This window comes from Rhododendron vialii, chromosome 6a, assembly GCF_030253575.1.
Source record: "Rhododendron vialii isolate Sample 1 chromosome 6a, ASM3025357v1".
NCBI classification, from domain to species: domain Eukaryota; kingdom Viridiplantae; phylum Streptophyta; class Magnoliopsida; order Ericales; family Ericaceae; genus Rhododendron; species Rhododendron vialii.
Window position 1 is genome coordinate 36,345,804 of NC_080562.1, and position 16,878 is coordinate 36,362,681.

The window sequence follows — 16,878 nt, forward strand, 5'->3', positions numbered from 1 at the left end:
CGCCAACTTTACAGCTATGAATTTATCAAATTCAGTGCATGAATTGAATGTAAGTGTGTGTGTGTGAATGTGAGTGAGTGGCCTTGTTCTATCAACTGTTCCTCCCACATGGCCACATCCCACTTATTTCTTTTGATGTTATATGTTGTCCTTGTTCGTCTTCTACTTCCAAATCTTGATGATTTCCCATTGGTGGATGGGTGGACCGTGGTAGAATTCAATCTGTTGCTTTTTCATAAAGGGGAGAGAGAGAGAGAGAGAGACGAGTCGTGGAAATTCGTAGATTATAATCTCCGCCATTGTTGCTGGTCCGTTGTTTCTGTTCTCTTTCCACTGTTTCAGAGTCTTGGTCCTGATCTGGAGTGTAATGATTTGCATGATGACAGTTTTCTGAAAAAAGTGCCCCCACTTGGGAATTTTCTGGAGAGAATGTCTTGTTTTTTGTTGTGCTGTAAAAAGGATGTTTACGGCACCAATCAGTCACAATCGTTTCTTCGCGCAATCAATGGTTAAAATTCGTTTTTAATTATGACCAGTCACAATTAATTATTCTCCGAAAAAGTTTCATTAACATCTTGACCATCCAAATCACTTTTGAACGGTCACGATTGAGTGCTGTAACAGTCGGAAATAAGATTTTCCCTTTTTTTTAAGGATAAGATGCAAGGTTACTTAAACTTCGACTAATAATTTTTTTCTCTGTTCAGTAAAAGAAAAATTATCTATGCCGAAATTAGAAAATTCACAAAAAATAAAACTTTATTGCAACTAGATGCTAGGAGTGAAAACCTTGAACATACCCGTGAGAATACACGCACACACCAACCAATCGGACTAATCCTCAATCCACTCGTGAATGAGTTACAAGTTGGGTTCAACAAAAGTTAGCGAGGTATTAATAAATTAGTCTACAGAAAATTTTAGAAGTTATCCATAACTCTGAATCTCAACACGCACAACGGGACTCAACCCTAACCTCTCACATGAGAAAGACAAGAGTTACTAGCTGGAACAGCAGCCTATTGGAGTATTGGTAAGTTGGGTCATGTTGCAATTCCAATTTTCAAGATAGTTGGGTCATGTTGCAAAGCATATGACAGTAATCCATTCTCTCTTTACAGCTTACAGGGGTAAGTGGGCATGGTTGTAGCTTGTACATTGTTTATTTACTACTCCAGTCAAAAGACATATTTAGATCTCACAATATACACTATGACTATTTTTTTTGGTGAAATTACACGGACACCCCCTCATCTATCTCGTTTGGACACGGACACCCCCTAACCTTTAAAAACGTCCATACACACCCCCTCATCTACTGAAAAGGGAAAAAAACTTAAACGCCGTTAACGGAATGAACGAAATGTCAAATATACCCTTGGTGAAATTACACAAACACCCCATCATCTATCTGGTTTGGACACGGACACCCCCTAACCTTTAAAAACGCCCATACACACCCCCTCATCTTCTACCGTTACCGAAGGAGCACCCTTCCGCTTGAGTATCGTTTGTTGCAAGGCACATGTCAATGCTTTTGCCAAATTTTAGACAACATATACCCAGTTGCCTTTCGTACCTCATTCCTCATTCTCACATTATATCAGAGATTCCCTCTCTCACTCTGTATCAAATCTCTCTCTCTCCTACGGTAGCCATGGAAGGTGGCAAGTGGTAACAATAGCTATAGTAGCCACCATTGCCACACCAACAACAGATCTAATAGCCGCAGTTAGAGCTACAACTCCAACCAAACCCAAAACTGGGTTGATTCCTACTGCCGTTGTAGAGAAAAAAAGCCCCTTTGAGGACTTCAAATACTAAATGGATGACAAGCAAATGCAAAACAACAAAAGCCTCAATTTTTAAAGGTTAACGAAGTCACCACTGTACAACACCTTTCAAAAAACCCTACTATTTTCAAACAAAAACCCTAATGTATTCATATATCATATAATATGAACATATACATATACATTTGCGCCATTTAATAAGAAAATCTAGGATTTTTTTACATATAAAACATACCTTCCAAAGTAGGGTTTGCCACGATCTAGGGTTGGCCACGATCTACAGCTTTTCTACAGTTTACATGATCCGATGTTCTTCGAAACTTAGGTTTTCTTCACGATCTAAGGTTAGCCATGATCTACAATGCAAGTTGAAGAGGGAGAGGAAGAGAGACAAAGGCGCCATGATCGAGTAGGGTGGAGAGAAATTTCTAATCGAGTGAAGTGTGGCGTATGCTTGTTGCTCCATTTCATAACAAAGGGTATATTTGACATTTCGTTCATTCCGTTAATGGCATTGAGGTTTTTTTTCCTTCTCAGTAGATGAGGGGGTGTGTCTGGGCGTTTTTAAAGGTTAGGGGGTGTCCGTGTCCAAACCAGATAGATGAGGGGTGCCTGTGTAATTTCACCAAGGGTATATTTGACATTTCGTTCATTCCGTTAACGGCGTTGAGGTTTTTTTTCGTTTTCAGTAGATGAGGGGGTGTGTATGGGCGTTTTTAAAAGTTAGGGAGTATCCGTGTCCAAACGAGATAGATGAGGGGGTGCCCGTGTAATTTCACTTTTTTTTTTTGGATATTTTAAAAAATATTTAGGTATCAAATATTTTTGGATGTTTTCAAACATATTTGGGTACATAAAAAAAATTTTACTTATCATTTTTCGCGTCGAGACGAATCATTAATCAATAAAAATTTGACACAAAACTAATAAAGTCAATTTTTTTAATAAAGGGACAAAACGCCAAAAAATCCAAAAAGCTAAGGGGTGTGAGTGTAATAAACCGCTTATAGCGTTCCCAAAGTTCCCATACGACCTATCGTCGGAGCAAAAACGATAAGGTGGAAGAGGCCCCAGGAACGATTTGGAGTCGACCGTCGGACGCCAAGGACGCCGCTTATTAACGCAAACAATCCTTCCGGAATTCCAACAGAGGCGATTGTACAAGCGTCGTAGTCACCCAAGAACCCAAAGAGAATCGTCGAATCAGTGAAAAATTCAAGATTTCTAGGTCAGAATATTCTTCCTCCTTGCTGTCAATTCCTTCACCAATATTCATCTGTTAATGCATAGGTACAAGTACACAGGAGGTAGAATTTTTTACAGAAGGTAGATATTAACTTCCTAGCACGCCTGTCCTGTACTCTTTGCTTTGTCTTCAGTTAAAACCACTCTGTTAGGGTTTGTTGGTTTGTTTGTAGTGACGACTTCTATAACCGTTCAAATATTGTTTGTGTGGGACGTATTTTATCAGAAAAAAATTTGAAGGGAAAATGAAATTTATTTTCTAGTGTGTTCTCGTGACAAAGAATTTTTGCAAGAAAACAAGAATTTTTTCTTCTTAGCGGCATGTATTTTGCAGGAAAGTGTTTTGTACTGGCAAAGTCGAATTTGTGGATGCACAACTTTCTGGATAACTGAACGCAAAGGAATTTGTAGGAAAGTTTATTTTCTTACCCTTTCCGTGAAACTAAACGGAATTTGCGGGAAAGTTGATTTTCTCATTCTTTCCGTATAACTGAACGGGGCCATACGTTTACAGTATTCTAGGCCTACGAATTAGTTTTTACAACTTCCTTTGATTTTCTTACCTTCTCTCACCATCCAAACGTGGGGATTAGAGCAGATTTGAGGTGCTCTACCTCTTAAATTAAAGTTGACTGGCCTCTTTGAAGGATTTATTGGAATATGAATATGCTCTATATTCTATATGCAATTATTCATGTACCTCAAGATCTCTGACCCTCCTTTTGCCCCACAATTTTGCTGCCTATTTCTACTCCATATGTTTTGTTTTGAAGAAGATTGAAACGGTTACTTAAAACATCTCAACTTAGATACCACCAGATAATCATTTTAAATTGCAACATTATATGTTTCAGGTAATGTTGAGACCACCAGATAATCATATGAAATTACATTTTTTTTTCCAGGTAATTTCCCTTTTTAATTAGTCATGGGTTCATTAACTGCAACTACTGCGGCCATCTCAACTCAGATACCACCAGGTATGCAAACATATTCAACCGGCTTCTTAACCATGGGTGCATTAACTGCAACTGTTGCTGTCATCTCAACTCAGAAATCACCAGGTATGCAAACATATTCAACCAGCTTCACAAGACTTTGCCTTTGAATTGGTATTTAGATCAAAAGATTGTCATATTTGACATGAATGAGTTACTCTACGAGTGATAGGCAGTAGTGGTATGGAAAAAGGGCAAAGATAATCAATACATTGAAAACTTTCCATATTGTCAAGAGACTCAAGACCATGGGAGTGAGTCGAGTGACTGTAGAGGAAGATTAATTTCTCTACCAAAATGCATTCAATAGAAATGCAACCCAAAGCAGCACTCTTTCACAAGATTGTCGTGTTTTAGGGACAGTAAATGGTTTATCTGCATGCAGTGCAGTTATTATGATTTTCCTATATGTTAATGACATGTGAAAATGTTTTAGTTGGTCAAATTATCTTTCTGTTTTCCAGTCACCATTACCTATGCAACAGATGGTTTATGTTTGTCACAATAGTACTCCATGATTTAGGATTGTCCAATTGAGATGATGCAAAGAATGTCAAGTTCTTCATATATGAAGTTTCTTGTTGGTTTGAATCTTTTTAGTATGGTTTTTAAGAATATGGAAGCCTTTTTGTCCAGTATTTTGCCTGAAAATTGAAATCACTTTGACCCTGCCTTTCACCACCATTGACGTTTGCATTGAACGCTGCTGTTTGCCAGCACAAAACCTTGTTTCAGTCAAGCTATCCGGCTAGACCTTGTTTATTCAAAAGAAAAATGCTCAACTACTAACTTCTCTCTTTACTCACATCTTCCTCTGCTCTTTCTCTCTTTGTCTTCTTATAAGATAGAGTTGTATGAAGTTGCCGCATTTGATGTTGAGGCATAACTTCTTCTGTTTTTTGCTTTTGGACAGCAATATTTGATGGTCGCTTCAGGGGATTGAATAAGCGTACAGGGCCTTCTTATGTACATATGTACCCGAAGCTTCAAAATTTGAACAGTGGCCGGATGAAGCTCCAGGTGAAATGTTCCGGTAGAACGGTGCCTATTACACATGCTAGCCGGACTCAGTCAACTTCTTTGATATGCTCTGCAGCCCCGGTGAGTTGATCTATCCATATGCCTCTTCCTTGCATTTGTTTTATTAATTATTAGTTTTATCATATGCCTCTGGCCTGCATTTGATTCATTGTTGTTCATCCATTTGTTTCCTTTATTACCTTCGCTGGTTTAAGTTTACTTTTACTCCCTCCGTCCCATTTGGGGATTCCAAATTTTTAAGGGAGCATAATGCTTACATCAAAAAGTATTTAACTTTCCAATAACGCCGTATGGAAAAAATCAAAAAGTGATTTGATTGATGTAGGTAATAGTACTTCAATTTAAACATAAGGGTAATAATGGAATTTTACCAAGTTTCTATGGTTGAATTTGAAAAGTGGACATGTGTTTTGGGACGTCCCAAAATGAAATATGGGACTATCAAAATGGGAAGGAGGGAGTACTAGTTAATGTACCTTTATATATGAGTAGAAATGTTGTAAGGCATTCTTGTGGTGGAATTTGGGCATTTAAACGACACAGGACCTTGATTTCTCTTCATGTTTTGAATGATGATTCGCCTGTTTGATATAATCTAGAAGAATGGTACCTCCAAATTTAGCTTAATCTGTTATATTTGTTTCTGTAACACCATTATTTGTTCTTGCGAGGGTCATATATTTCGTTATGCATTTTTTCCCCACATTTTTTATTGTTGTTTGGGAACTTAAAGTACAGTCGTGTTCACAGGGTGGAGCTGTGGAAACTCGTCCTGTCACAATAAAGTCCCCAACTGAAGCTCCTATCATAGGTAATAGCTAACTCTTCTATGTGTGATCCTTAAAATTTAGTGTTTTGCTTCTTACATTTTTTTTTATTGCACTCACCTTTCCCGTGTGTGGTTGGAACTAGAGTAAAAGGCCTACTGTGGAAGATTGGTATGAACCTGTGAATGATCATCTGCCTTGGTTATCTATTTTTATAAGAATATTGCTAAGTGGATTGCGATATATGCATAATCTAATTGCTTGATAAAAGAAAGAAGCTACTATATGGTGGAGAGGATAACCATTGTAAAATCAGATAACCATTAATAGATTTTTTTACCTAAACTCTTTGATACTCTGTTTGGTGCAATTAACCAACTTTTTTTTTTGGTACATGATCAGTTTCAACCTTCATGAAGTTAATGATATGTTTAGTTCCACTATCAACTTTTGTGTGTGTTTATGTATGTAGCCTTGCAATCAGCTTACTTTCTTAAGGCTCTGCATTTTCCCTCTGTAAAAGCCATGGTCTTGAACTTTATGTGATTGAAATGACTTGTGATGCTTAACTGAATTGCAGGACTAGTAAACACGCCAAAATTAGATGATGGAGGGCCCGGATTCCCACCTCGTGACGACGGAGGAGGCGGTGGAGGTGGTGGTGGCGGAGGAAGCTCATCTGGGGGATTCTTCCTCTTTGCCTTTCTTCTTTTCCTAAGCTATCTAAAGGACCTGGAAGCTGAGAAGGAAAGTTGAGAATTCGGCGAGGACATGACAACAGTGGTGAGAGGTCTCCGATTTGCCAAAATTTTGAAGCTGCAACGAGTTATTGAGTGCATTATTCTTTTCCCCTTGGAAAATTACCATGAAGCTTATTGCAGAAAATGCAATCTAGTATGTATTGCTACCTTTTTGGTTTGCTTTACTGTTTTGTCTCACAGCATCAGAGTCCTAGTAATTTTATTCATTAGCTACATATACATGCAATTAGATGGAAGCAATATTCTCGAGGAGCAACTGGGGGTTTATGCAGCATAGAATTTATGTGACATGGACTCTCCTAGAACAATAAAATACTAGTGTCAACATGATATATGTATATGACATATTTAGTCAGACATCAACTTGTAAGCGTATAGCTCGAATTTACCGCAAAACTATGCTTGCAACTCTCATATTTTGCATGATAGACTCTTAGGGAACATCCCAGACACCGTTTTGCCCAAGAAAGTAGAAAACAAAAATTGAAGATTATAAATGTTTTGAAATGTACCTTGTCCTTGAAGTGAGAATTATATGAATCCGAGATGTTAATATGTACGCGCAACTGACACCAGCAATATAGCATAGAACATTATGTGTATTTAAAGCCACCACAATTGTGATATGTTGTTACTCTTTAGTATATGTTGTGGGGTTGATTAATCATCTTGAACAAATTACTTCCGGGTTGAAATAATTTTCATGTCAAGATGAGCATAACAAGACATGGTACTATCAGTTATTGATGTCGCAAAAAGATGAAATATGCATCTGTATAGGCGCTCCAACAAATGAACATCTTTTGCGATGATACACCTCCAGATCCCAAAAATAATAGTATAACAATATATGCCCTCCTTTATTATGCAAATTCAATTCACAAACTCTCGTAATCTCAAAATTAAAACAAACGACCAAAATAGGAAAAATCTAAAGCAAGAGCAAGACGTTACATGGGTAAATCCAACCTCCATCCACATACGATTTATCTACTCAATCCCCTCCTCTTTCCGAGCTGCAAAGCAAAGTCATAAACCTTGTGTGGATCAAGAAGAGACTTGGAGACACTCTTCATCTGTAACAAGCTTAGGGCACAATGCCTCGATGAAGTTGCCACAAGTCTCATAGGTATAGAACAAACGGGAATTAGCTCCACATTGACGAACCCAAATTCATGACCTCCAAACTACTGGTTATCAACAGCAAAAAAGAAGAAAAAAGCATGGTTTCTCCTTTACTGCGCCTTTCAACACCTTAACGCAGTTACTCCTCAGCTACTTCTTGTTCCTCTCCTTTTGTGCTTCACACTTCCCCACAACTACCACTTTTACGATGGTACATATCCAGATTCCAAAGATAATCCCAGTCACAAACTCTCATAACCCCAGAAATAAAAACCACCACCAAAGCATAAGATTTAAAGCAACAAAAAAAGCAAGACACTGCATGGGAAGACACAACCTCCATCCACCTCCTGTTGTTTACTCTACCCTATCCGCTTTTTGAGCTGCAAAACATAGTCACAAACCCTTTGGGGGTCAGCGAGAGACTTGGAGACACTCTCCCTCTTCATGCATCTATTGGCCCATGCAATCAGCTTAGGGCACTTTGCCTCTATACTGAAGTTGCCACAAGTCTCGTAGGCATAGAACCAGCTGTAGAAAGGGATGAGCGACACATCGACGAACCCGAATTCCTCACCCCCAAAGTAAGGCTTGTCCCCAAGTGCCCCTTCCAACACTTTCAAGCAATTTATGAACTCCTCCTTAGCTACTTCCTGTTCCTTTCCTTTTGTGGTCCACACTCTCCTCCCAACACTATATATCTGCAATTTACAGATCTAAAAATCAAACTCGTGTGATATCATTTCCTTTGTTTCATTTTTTTGGAAAACAGCTTATTTCACTACTTGAGAAAACTACTTCAGGTAACATTTTGAAAAACAGCACAAAGTAGAAAAGTTTGAGGTAGTTGCCCTCTGTGTCATCCTGGGCGTTCAATTCTTTCGAAATTGCTGGATCTTTTTACTTGAACTTTCACGTGTTGTGTTCTATGGAATAATTTATTGTATCCTAAAGAATTTCCCATGATCCACGCAAGATATCATGAAAAATTGATACAAATGTCTTTCGAAACATTTCATTTGTGGCTTTTGAAAACACAAATTCAAAACGAATTACACAGGACGATACAACTATCTTTTCAACTCTCTAGTTAGATATCAGGATTGGAATCATACCTTCTGGTCGACGTAGTCAGCCCAGAACCTGGCTTGAGTTCTCTCGTAAGGGTCGGACGGAAAAAGTGGGGATTTCTCCTTCCAGACCTCGTCGATGTACTGAACAATGTTGAGGGACTCGCACAGCGGTTTCCCTTTGTGGATGAGAACGGGTACTTTCTTGTGAATTGGGTTCATCATCAAAAGGAGTGGGCTCTTCTTAGCCAAACTATCTTCCTTGTACTCGTACTCCACACCCTTCTCTGCTAGTGCAATCTTGACCCTCATCCCAAACATGCTAGCCCATGTGCTTAAAAGAACCACCTTATCAGCAGCCATTGTTGAAGAAGAAACTAAACAGTTGTACTACTTTCTGGGATATATGATTGAAAGACAACAGAGGTGGAATATTCTAGTTCTTCCAATTTGGGGTTCGATCTAGTAGTGAGATGAAAAGAAGAACTAGAGATTCTTTCTCTGTGGTCTTCGGTTCAGAACGAGAATCCAGTCTGATCTCGAACACGCTGAATGATTTGTTGAGGAGGCAAAATAACTCTGGAAGTCTTTCGGCCGGATTAAGATCAGAATTGACTGCTTAATCGTATGATCTAGTGTGATTATGCGTTGATGTCCAAGTTTGCATATGTTGGTTTGTAGTAGCTTTTCGGATATTGTGGATGATTGTGGGTTAGTGCAATTTAGAGCATAGTTATATCAGAAACCGCTGTGTCCTCCTAGGTTCAGCTGTGGTGGTGGCAAGTGGTCACTGCTTCTGTCATATCTTTGCTAGTCAACTTCTGACTGGGTCCTCTGGCCCAAGTGTGACACAGGTCTACTGTCCTCCAATCCCCCAATATTTTTTAACCTTTCTGGAGCATAGGAGAATAATTTGTTCCGTTGACTTTGATTTGTGTTAATGGCTATGAAGCTTGCTGAAGTGGGTGCTGAAGTGGGTGTTGTGACAGTGACACTTATGAAGGTCCTATCCAGGTGTGATATGCAATTTTCTCCTCTATTAAATCACTTATCGCACCAAGAGAATAGTTTTTTTTTTTTAAACTTAAAAATGGATGTTTGGACTAGCAGAAGAGTAGTTTAGTAGATCAAGCACTTTGTATACTAATGTATTGAACTTTTTCACGATCTTATAACAAAATATAAAATGGACAAGTTGAATGGTTCTAATTATCAAGATAGGAATCAAAATGCGAAGAAACTATAGGGTGAACAAATTTGCACTCATAGTTCGCCGGAGTACTACAATGGAATATTTGTATCATCGTATCCTTCCTAGTTTGAAAAGGTGTTTAAGAAAAAGTCCACTATTTTTTCTTTATTTTCCGTATTGAGCTTTCCCGAAAACAACCTCGTCATTATCAACAACCCTTTTTATTTATTCTTTCTTATTAGGAAGTTAAATGAATCAAGCTATCCAAGCTCCACTTGTGTTCAGCTCGTCATAAATTCCTTTGAGATTTGACTATTTACTAGTTATAGTATTGACAAACTAAGCTTCAATAGAATTTTGGAACCTGTTTAATTTTCATAAAAAACCTGAACAACTCACAATTCGGCAGGATATATTTATATATTGTTTTAAAAGATCAAGTTACTTGCGGTTAACACTGATTATCTCGATTCAAGCACTTTAGAGATTGGTTATAAACAAATCAAGTTTGAACACACTCAGAGACTCGATTTGACCCCTCTCTCTCTCTCTCGGTGTGTGTGATTTTACATGTTCATTTCTAGCAAAGCAATGTTCGGATAATATACGTAAACGTTGTAAAGGGTATTATAGGACAAAGAAAATCAGAAGTAATGAAAATGAATTTAAATTTTGGTGCATTATTATATTCTTAGCTTCTCCATACTTTATCTTTCCTGCTATGAATTCGCCCATAAATTCATTATCCAGCAATTTAAGAAATTTGTTTAATTTATAGTCGAAATTTAGATAAACTTTACATGCTCGGCAGCTTAAGTAGAGTCTATTCTTGTAAAGTCCCATATGGGCCGGTGGCCTTACGGCCTAGTGATTCCCACATGAATGGGTTTCCTTTGAAAACATAAATAAGTTATCATAGGAGTATGAGCATCAAATTTCTGCCTAATTTTTTTTTTTTTCAAGGTCAAGGATATTGTCATTAAAAGTATTAGATCCAAGTGATCAAATTACAGAGATTTTTTGATAATATCAAATTACAGAGATCAGGACATCAAGAACATAGGAACAATCTCTCAAAAACAAGCACTGAAATCTCCAAAAAAAAAAAAAACCTTGAACTAGAATAGCAGAATATGCGCAACAACGGCAAAAGCAGATTGCCTACGAAAACGATGACTTCCATGTGCTGTTAAGAGGACGTTGTCATTTTTGGTCATTAGACGACCCATTACTATCCCCATAAAACATGGACTTGGGAGAGATCATAGATTTCTGCCAAGTTTAACAAAGTGATTCTGTCTGGAGTGGGTTATTATTAATCACTTCCTTATAAAACTACCCAATTTTCCAAGAAAACTGTTGACAATTGGCATCAATTCTCCACATGGGCTGCTGAGAGGTGCAGCCTTTGTTGAACCACATGGGCTGCTGAGAGGTGCAGCCTTTGTTGAAAATGGCATGACAGCCATTCTTTGAATGGCCTATAAATGGAGACCCTTTGGCTCAAAGTTTTGTATCAGAAATCAGAGAGAAGAGAGTGATACACGAGTAGATTGTGAGGCAATACTGTGTGAGTCTGAGTGATTGTTGTAATCCTCCTCCAGTAAATATAGTGAATCCGCTGCCCCTCCGTGGATGTACCCGATTATTGGGGAACCACGTAAATCCTTGTGTTTCTCTGTGTTGTGTGTTTGTGTTTGCTTGGTTTGACTCTGGTTTAGCACTACAATTGGTATCAAAGCTCGTAGTGTAGAACCAAGAACACAAAAACCACCATAGTTTCCGACTCTGCTTCTCAGTCCGTGTTCTGTCCGAGTCACAGAGCCACGTTTTTTTTTTGATCCAAGAATCCGTTTGACCACTGAGTCTTGTGCGTCCTTGCGAGACGATTCCAACGCACCAAGACCCATCGGAAACGGAGTAACAACGAGGTCACACGCTCCGTTCGACGGTTGAGCGTGAAAGAAGCTGCTGCTCGCCAGATCTGTTTTTTTATCTTTTCAGAAAACAGAGTTTTTTTTACTTTAATATCTGTAAGGAGGAAAATCAGGTGCTGGTTTTTTTTTGACTAGTCAAAGCCAGGGAAAATTATCCAGTGCTACTGGCTCCCCTAGAGACGCTGATGTCAGCTTGACATCATCGATCCAGAAGCTTCAGAAGGCCAGAAGGTTACGCCCAGTCAGCACGACACGTGTCACCCAGTCAGCAGACACGTCATCTGCCACATCATCAGAGAGGCTGAGTCATCAGCCACGTATTCAGCCACGTGTCTTTCCACATCAGCGCCAGGTGTGCGCCACATCAGCAAAAAGGCCCAGTCATTAGCGCCCAGTCAGCATTTATTGCTGAGTCAGCAGGTCCAGTCAGTCCTAACCAGAGGGAATATTCTCTGATCCAAGGAATATTCCAGAAGGTGTTATTTTGCGTTTTCGGAGCCGTTTCAACTCTGATTTGCGCAAGTGAGTAGTCGTTCCTGACTATTCTCGACGTTCCGGATCCAACGCCGCACTCCGTTTTCCGTAACTCAGCTCCGACATTGGTGTTTTGTCCGTTGGTTGGCTAAAAAGCGCGTTTTTGGTGTTTTTTGTGCACCGGATATTCACGTGGGTGGAGTTTAAGGAGTTCTAATGGCGGAAGAAGAGTTTAAGGAGACCTCGGAAGTTTCTTCATCTGCAGAGAAGAATACCGAGCATCCCAAGGTCACTTCGAGCAGTTATGGGCAAAGGAATACGGTTTCCAATGCTAAGTTCGAGGTGGAGAAATTTGACGGAACAAGTAACTTCGGCATGTGGCAATGCGAAGTTTTGGATGTTCTGTATCAACAGGAGTTGGATATTACGTTAGAGGAGAGGCCGGACGACATTTCAGACAAGGATTGGATAAAGCTTAATCGCCAAGCTTGTGGCACCATCAGACTTTGTCTTACGAAGGATCAGAAATACTTCGTGATGAAGGAAACGTTAGCTAAAGAGCTATGGGAGAAATTGGAAAACAAGTACATGACGAAGAGTATTGAGAATCGGTTGTATCTCAAGAAGAAGCTCTACGGGTTCCAGTACGTGCAAGGTACGACTATGAACCAACACTTGAACAATTTCAATAAGATTTTGGCTGATTTGCAAAATCTAGACGTTTCCATAGAAGATGAGGATAAAGCTTTACTGTTGTTAAATTCATTGCCTGATACTTATGATCATTTGACTACTACTTTATTGTACGGTAAAGAAGAAATCAAGTTTAATGACGTTTCAAATGCTTTGATGAATAACGAGGTACGGAAGAGGGATCAGCAAGCTCACCGTGACCCGTCCGCATCAGCTTTGACAACAAGAGGCAGAACCGACACTAGGAGGACTGGTGGTGGAGGGCGAAGGAGGTCTCGCTCAAAATCAAGGGGGAAGTCTGTAGAGAGAAGATTGGGGAAAGACGAGTGTGCCCTTTGTCGTCAAAAGGGGCACTGGAAGAAAGACTGTCCGAACAAACAACCAGCTGCAAATGTTGCAGAGGAGACAGAGGATGATCTAGAGTCAGCATTATTAGTTTCATCATCACCTGACCATTCAGATGAGTGGATACTAGATTCGGGATGTTCCTACCACATGTGTCCCAACAAGGACTGGTTCTCGAGTTTTCAAGATCTCGATGGAGGAGTTGTTTTGCTAGGCGATAACACCGCTTGCAAAGTCCAAGGGATAGGTTCAATCCGTTTGAAGTTGCATGATGGGACGATTAGGGTGCTAACAGACGTTCGATATGTTCCGGACTTGAAGAAGAATCTCATTTCGCTTGGAGCCTTTGATGTGAAAGGATACAAGATTACGATGATGGGTGGAGTGCTAAAGATAGTTTGAGGGGCGCTCATTGTCTTGAAAGGTAGCCGAAAAGGAAACTTGTATTTCCTAGACGGTTGCGCAGTCACAGGGAGAGTGACCGTTACTACTAGCTCAGACGAAGACGATGCATCCAAGCTATGGCACATGCGTTTAGGGCATGCTGGCGAGAAGGCCTTACAGGGTTTAGTAAGGCAAGGCTTGTTGAAAGGGGCCAAGACAGGGAAAGTTGGCTTCTGTGAGCATTGTATATTGGGCAAACAAACTCGAGTCAAGTTTGGCACTGGAGTTCACCGCACAGAGGGGATTCTTGACTATGTTCATTCAGATGTTTGGGGGCCGACCAAAAATGTAACTTTGGGAGGCAAACGATGGTTCGTGACATTTATTGATGATTTCTCCAGACGTGTCTGGGTTTATACCATGAGGCACAAGTATGAGGTCCTTCCAATCTTCCTTCAGTGGAAGAAAATGATGGAGACGCAGACAGGAAGGAAAATCAAGAAGCTGAGGTCAGATAACGGTGGCGAGTACAAGTCAGATCCTTTTCTCCAAGTCTGTCGGGAGGAGGGGATAGTCAGACACTTCACAGTTGCGGGGACGCCGCAGCAGAATGGAGTAGCAGAGCGCATGAATCGTACTTTGGTGGAGAAAGTTCGGTGCATGTTGTCAAATGCCGGGCTTAGCAAGGCGTTCTGGGGTGAGGCTCTCAAATATGCCTCCCATCTTGTCAACCGTTTACCGTCAGCAGCAATCGGAGGGAAAACTCCGATGGAGGTATGGTTTGAGAAACCAGTTACAGATTATGATTCATTACATGTTTGGGGTTGTTCTGCTTACTATCATGTAACTGAGTCCAAGTTAGATCCACGAGCCAAGAAAGCTGTTTTCTTGGGTTTCACTTCAGGTGTTAAGGGATACAGGCTCTGGTGTCCCGAGTCCAGGAAGGTGATTCTAAGTAGGGATGTTACTTTCGACGAATCTGCTATGTTACAGCAGGTTCCTTCCAAGGAGAATGTGGAGCCGAATGCCCAGCAGCAGGTGGAGCATTCAGAACAGGCGGAGGTTGAGACTCCCCTTGTTCCAGCCAAGACTGTTCAGACAGTCAGCCGTCCTGAGGATCAACCCGTTGATCAGGATGTCATTATTGAAGAGGAGGCTTCATTACAGGAAATACCACAGCAGCCAGAATCCATTGCAACCAGCAGACCGAGGCGAGAAATCCGGAAACCTGCTCGATATGCTGATACAGTAGCTTATGCACTTCCAGTGACAGACGATGATGTCCCCTCCACTTACCGGGAGGCAGTGCAGTGTACAGATAGTAACAAGTGGAAAGAGGCGATGGATGAGGAGATGGGTTCACTCTCCAAGAATCAGACATGGGATTTGGTTCAACTTCCCAAGGGCAAGAAATCTATTGGCTGCAAGTGGGTTTATGCGAAGAAGGAAGGTACAGGATCTGAGAAAGTCAGGTTCAAAGCAAGATTGGTAGCCAAGGGTTACGCACAGACAGAGGGGATCGACTACAACGAGGTGTTCTCCCCTGTCGTCAAACATTCGTCGATCAGGATCTTGCTTGCATTGGTAGCACAGTTTGACCTTGAGTTAGCCCAACTCGATGTCAAGACCGCTTTTCTACACGGAGATCTGGATGAGGAGATCTATATGGCTCAACCAGATGGTTACAGAATTGCAGGAAAGGAGAATTGGGCTTGTAAACTGAAGAAGTCGCTATACGGGTTGAAACAGTCGCCGAGACAGTGGTACAAGCGCTTCGATCGGTTTATGATGGAGCAGGGGTACACAAGAAGTCACTTTGACCATTGTGTTTACTTCTGCAAACTCCCGGATGGATCATTTGTCTATTTGCTCTTATATGTAGATGACATGCTGATTGCATGTAAGAGCAAGGTGGAGATTGACAGACTGAAGGCTCAACTCAGTAAGGAGTTTGACATGAAGGATCTCGGGGAGGCAAAGAAAATACTCGGCATGGAAATTCAGCGGGACAAGGCGAAAGGCACAGTTTGTTTGACTCAGACGCAGTATCTGAAGCGAGTGTTGCAGAGATTTGGGATTGACAGGAAAGCCAAACCTGTCAGTACACCTTTGGCCGCTCATTTTAAACTTAGTGCATCGATGTCGCCGCAGAAGGAAGACGAACGGAAGCAAATGGCTCAGGTTCCTTATGCCAATGCTGTGGGAGCTTTGATGTATGCTATGGTTTGTACGAGGCCGGACATTTCACATGCAGTTAGCATGGTCAGTCGATACATGCACAATCCAGGGAAAGAGCACTGGCAGGCTGTGAAATGGATTCTACGGTATTTTCAGGGTACTGTGGATGTTGGATTGAAGTACGAGAGAAACAGAAAACTTGGTCAGCATTTGGTTGGTTACGTGGATTCCGATTATGCTGGTAACCTAGATAAGCGACGGTCGACTACAGGGTATGTGTTTACACTTGCTGGAGGGCCAATCAGTTGGAGGTCAACGTTACAGTCAACGGTGGCTTTGTCTACTACAGAGGCAGAGTATATGGCAGTGACAGAGGCTTTCAAGGAAGCTATTTGGGTACATGGTTTGATTGAGGACTTGGGAATTGTTCAAGAAAACGTGGAGGTTTTTTGTGACAGTCAGAGTGCCATCTGTTTGGCGAAAAACCAGGTTCACCATTCCCGCACCAAGCATATCGATGTTCGGTTTCATTTCATCAGGGAGATTGTAGAGGAAGGGGATGTTCTTCTTCAGAAGATTCCGACTGCAGATAACCCTGCGGATATGCTCACCAAAGTAGTTACAGGGATCAAGTTCCAACATTGCTTGGACTTGATCAACATCTCTCGAGCAGTGCGCGCCTAAGGGCGCAGAGGGGCAGTGTTGTGTGTTGGGGGCAACATCGGACCTTTGGAGAATTGTCGTCAAGGTGGAGATTGTTGACAATTGGCATCAATTCTCCACATGGGCTGCTGAGAGGTGCAGCCTTTGTTGAACCACATGGGCTGCTGAGAGGTGCAGCCTTTGTTGAAAATGGCATGACAGCCATTCTTTGA

At 40.9% G+C, this 16,878-nt stretch overlaps 2 protein-coding genes across 7 annotated transcripts; one reads left to right on the forward strand and one right to left on the reverse strand.

Moving 5' to 3' along the window:
• The first annotated feature begins 2,775 nt into the window (after positions 1-2,775).
• Positions 2,776-6,960, forward strand: LOC131329477 (protein YELLOW LEAF 1, choloroplastic-like). Of its 5 annotated transcripts, XM_058362610.1 has the most exons (6): positions 2,776-3,021; positions 3,893-3,943; positions 4,019-4,102; positions 4,950-5,137; positions 5,828-5,888; positions 6,425-6,960. In XM_058362610.1, the coding sequence occupies exons 3-6, from the start codon at positions 4,021-4,023 to the stop codon at positions 6,598-6,600; spliced, it is 507 nt and encodes a 168-aa protein (XP_058218593.1). In that variant the 5' UTR covers positions 2,776-3,021; positions 3,893-3,943; positions 4,019-4,020; the 3' UTR covers positions 6,601-6,960. The 5 variants fall into 5 exon arrangements, with proteins under 5 accessions (XP_058218593.1, XP_058218592.1, XP_058218594.1 ...); XM_058362609.1 differs by having other exon boundaries at positions 3,893-4,102; XM_058362611.1 differs by lacking the exon at positions 3,893-3,943 and having other exon boundaries at positions 4,009-4,102.
• Positions 6,961-7,349: 389 nt separating this feature from the next.
• On the reverse strand, positions 7,350-9,641 carry LOC131329476 (probable glutathione S-transferase). 2 transcript variants are annotated; one of them, XM_058362606.1, is made up of 3 exons: positions 9,379-9,641; positions 8,846-9,193; positions 7,350-8,431 (listed from the first exon to the last, which is right to left on the reverse strand). In XM_058362606.1, exons 2-3 carry the CDS (start codon positions 9,161-9,163, stop codon positions 8,093-8,095), a joined length of 657 nt encoding a protein of 218 aa, XP_058218589.1. In that variant the 5' UTR covers positions 9,164-9,193; positions 9,379-9,641; the 3' UTR covers positions 7,350-8,092. The 2 variants fall into 2 exon arrangements, with proteins under 2 accessions (XP_058218589.1, XP_058218588.1); XM_058362605.1 differs by having other exon boundaries at positions 8,846-9,641.
• Positions 9,642-16,878: the final 7,237 nt, after the last annotated feature.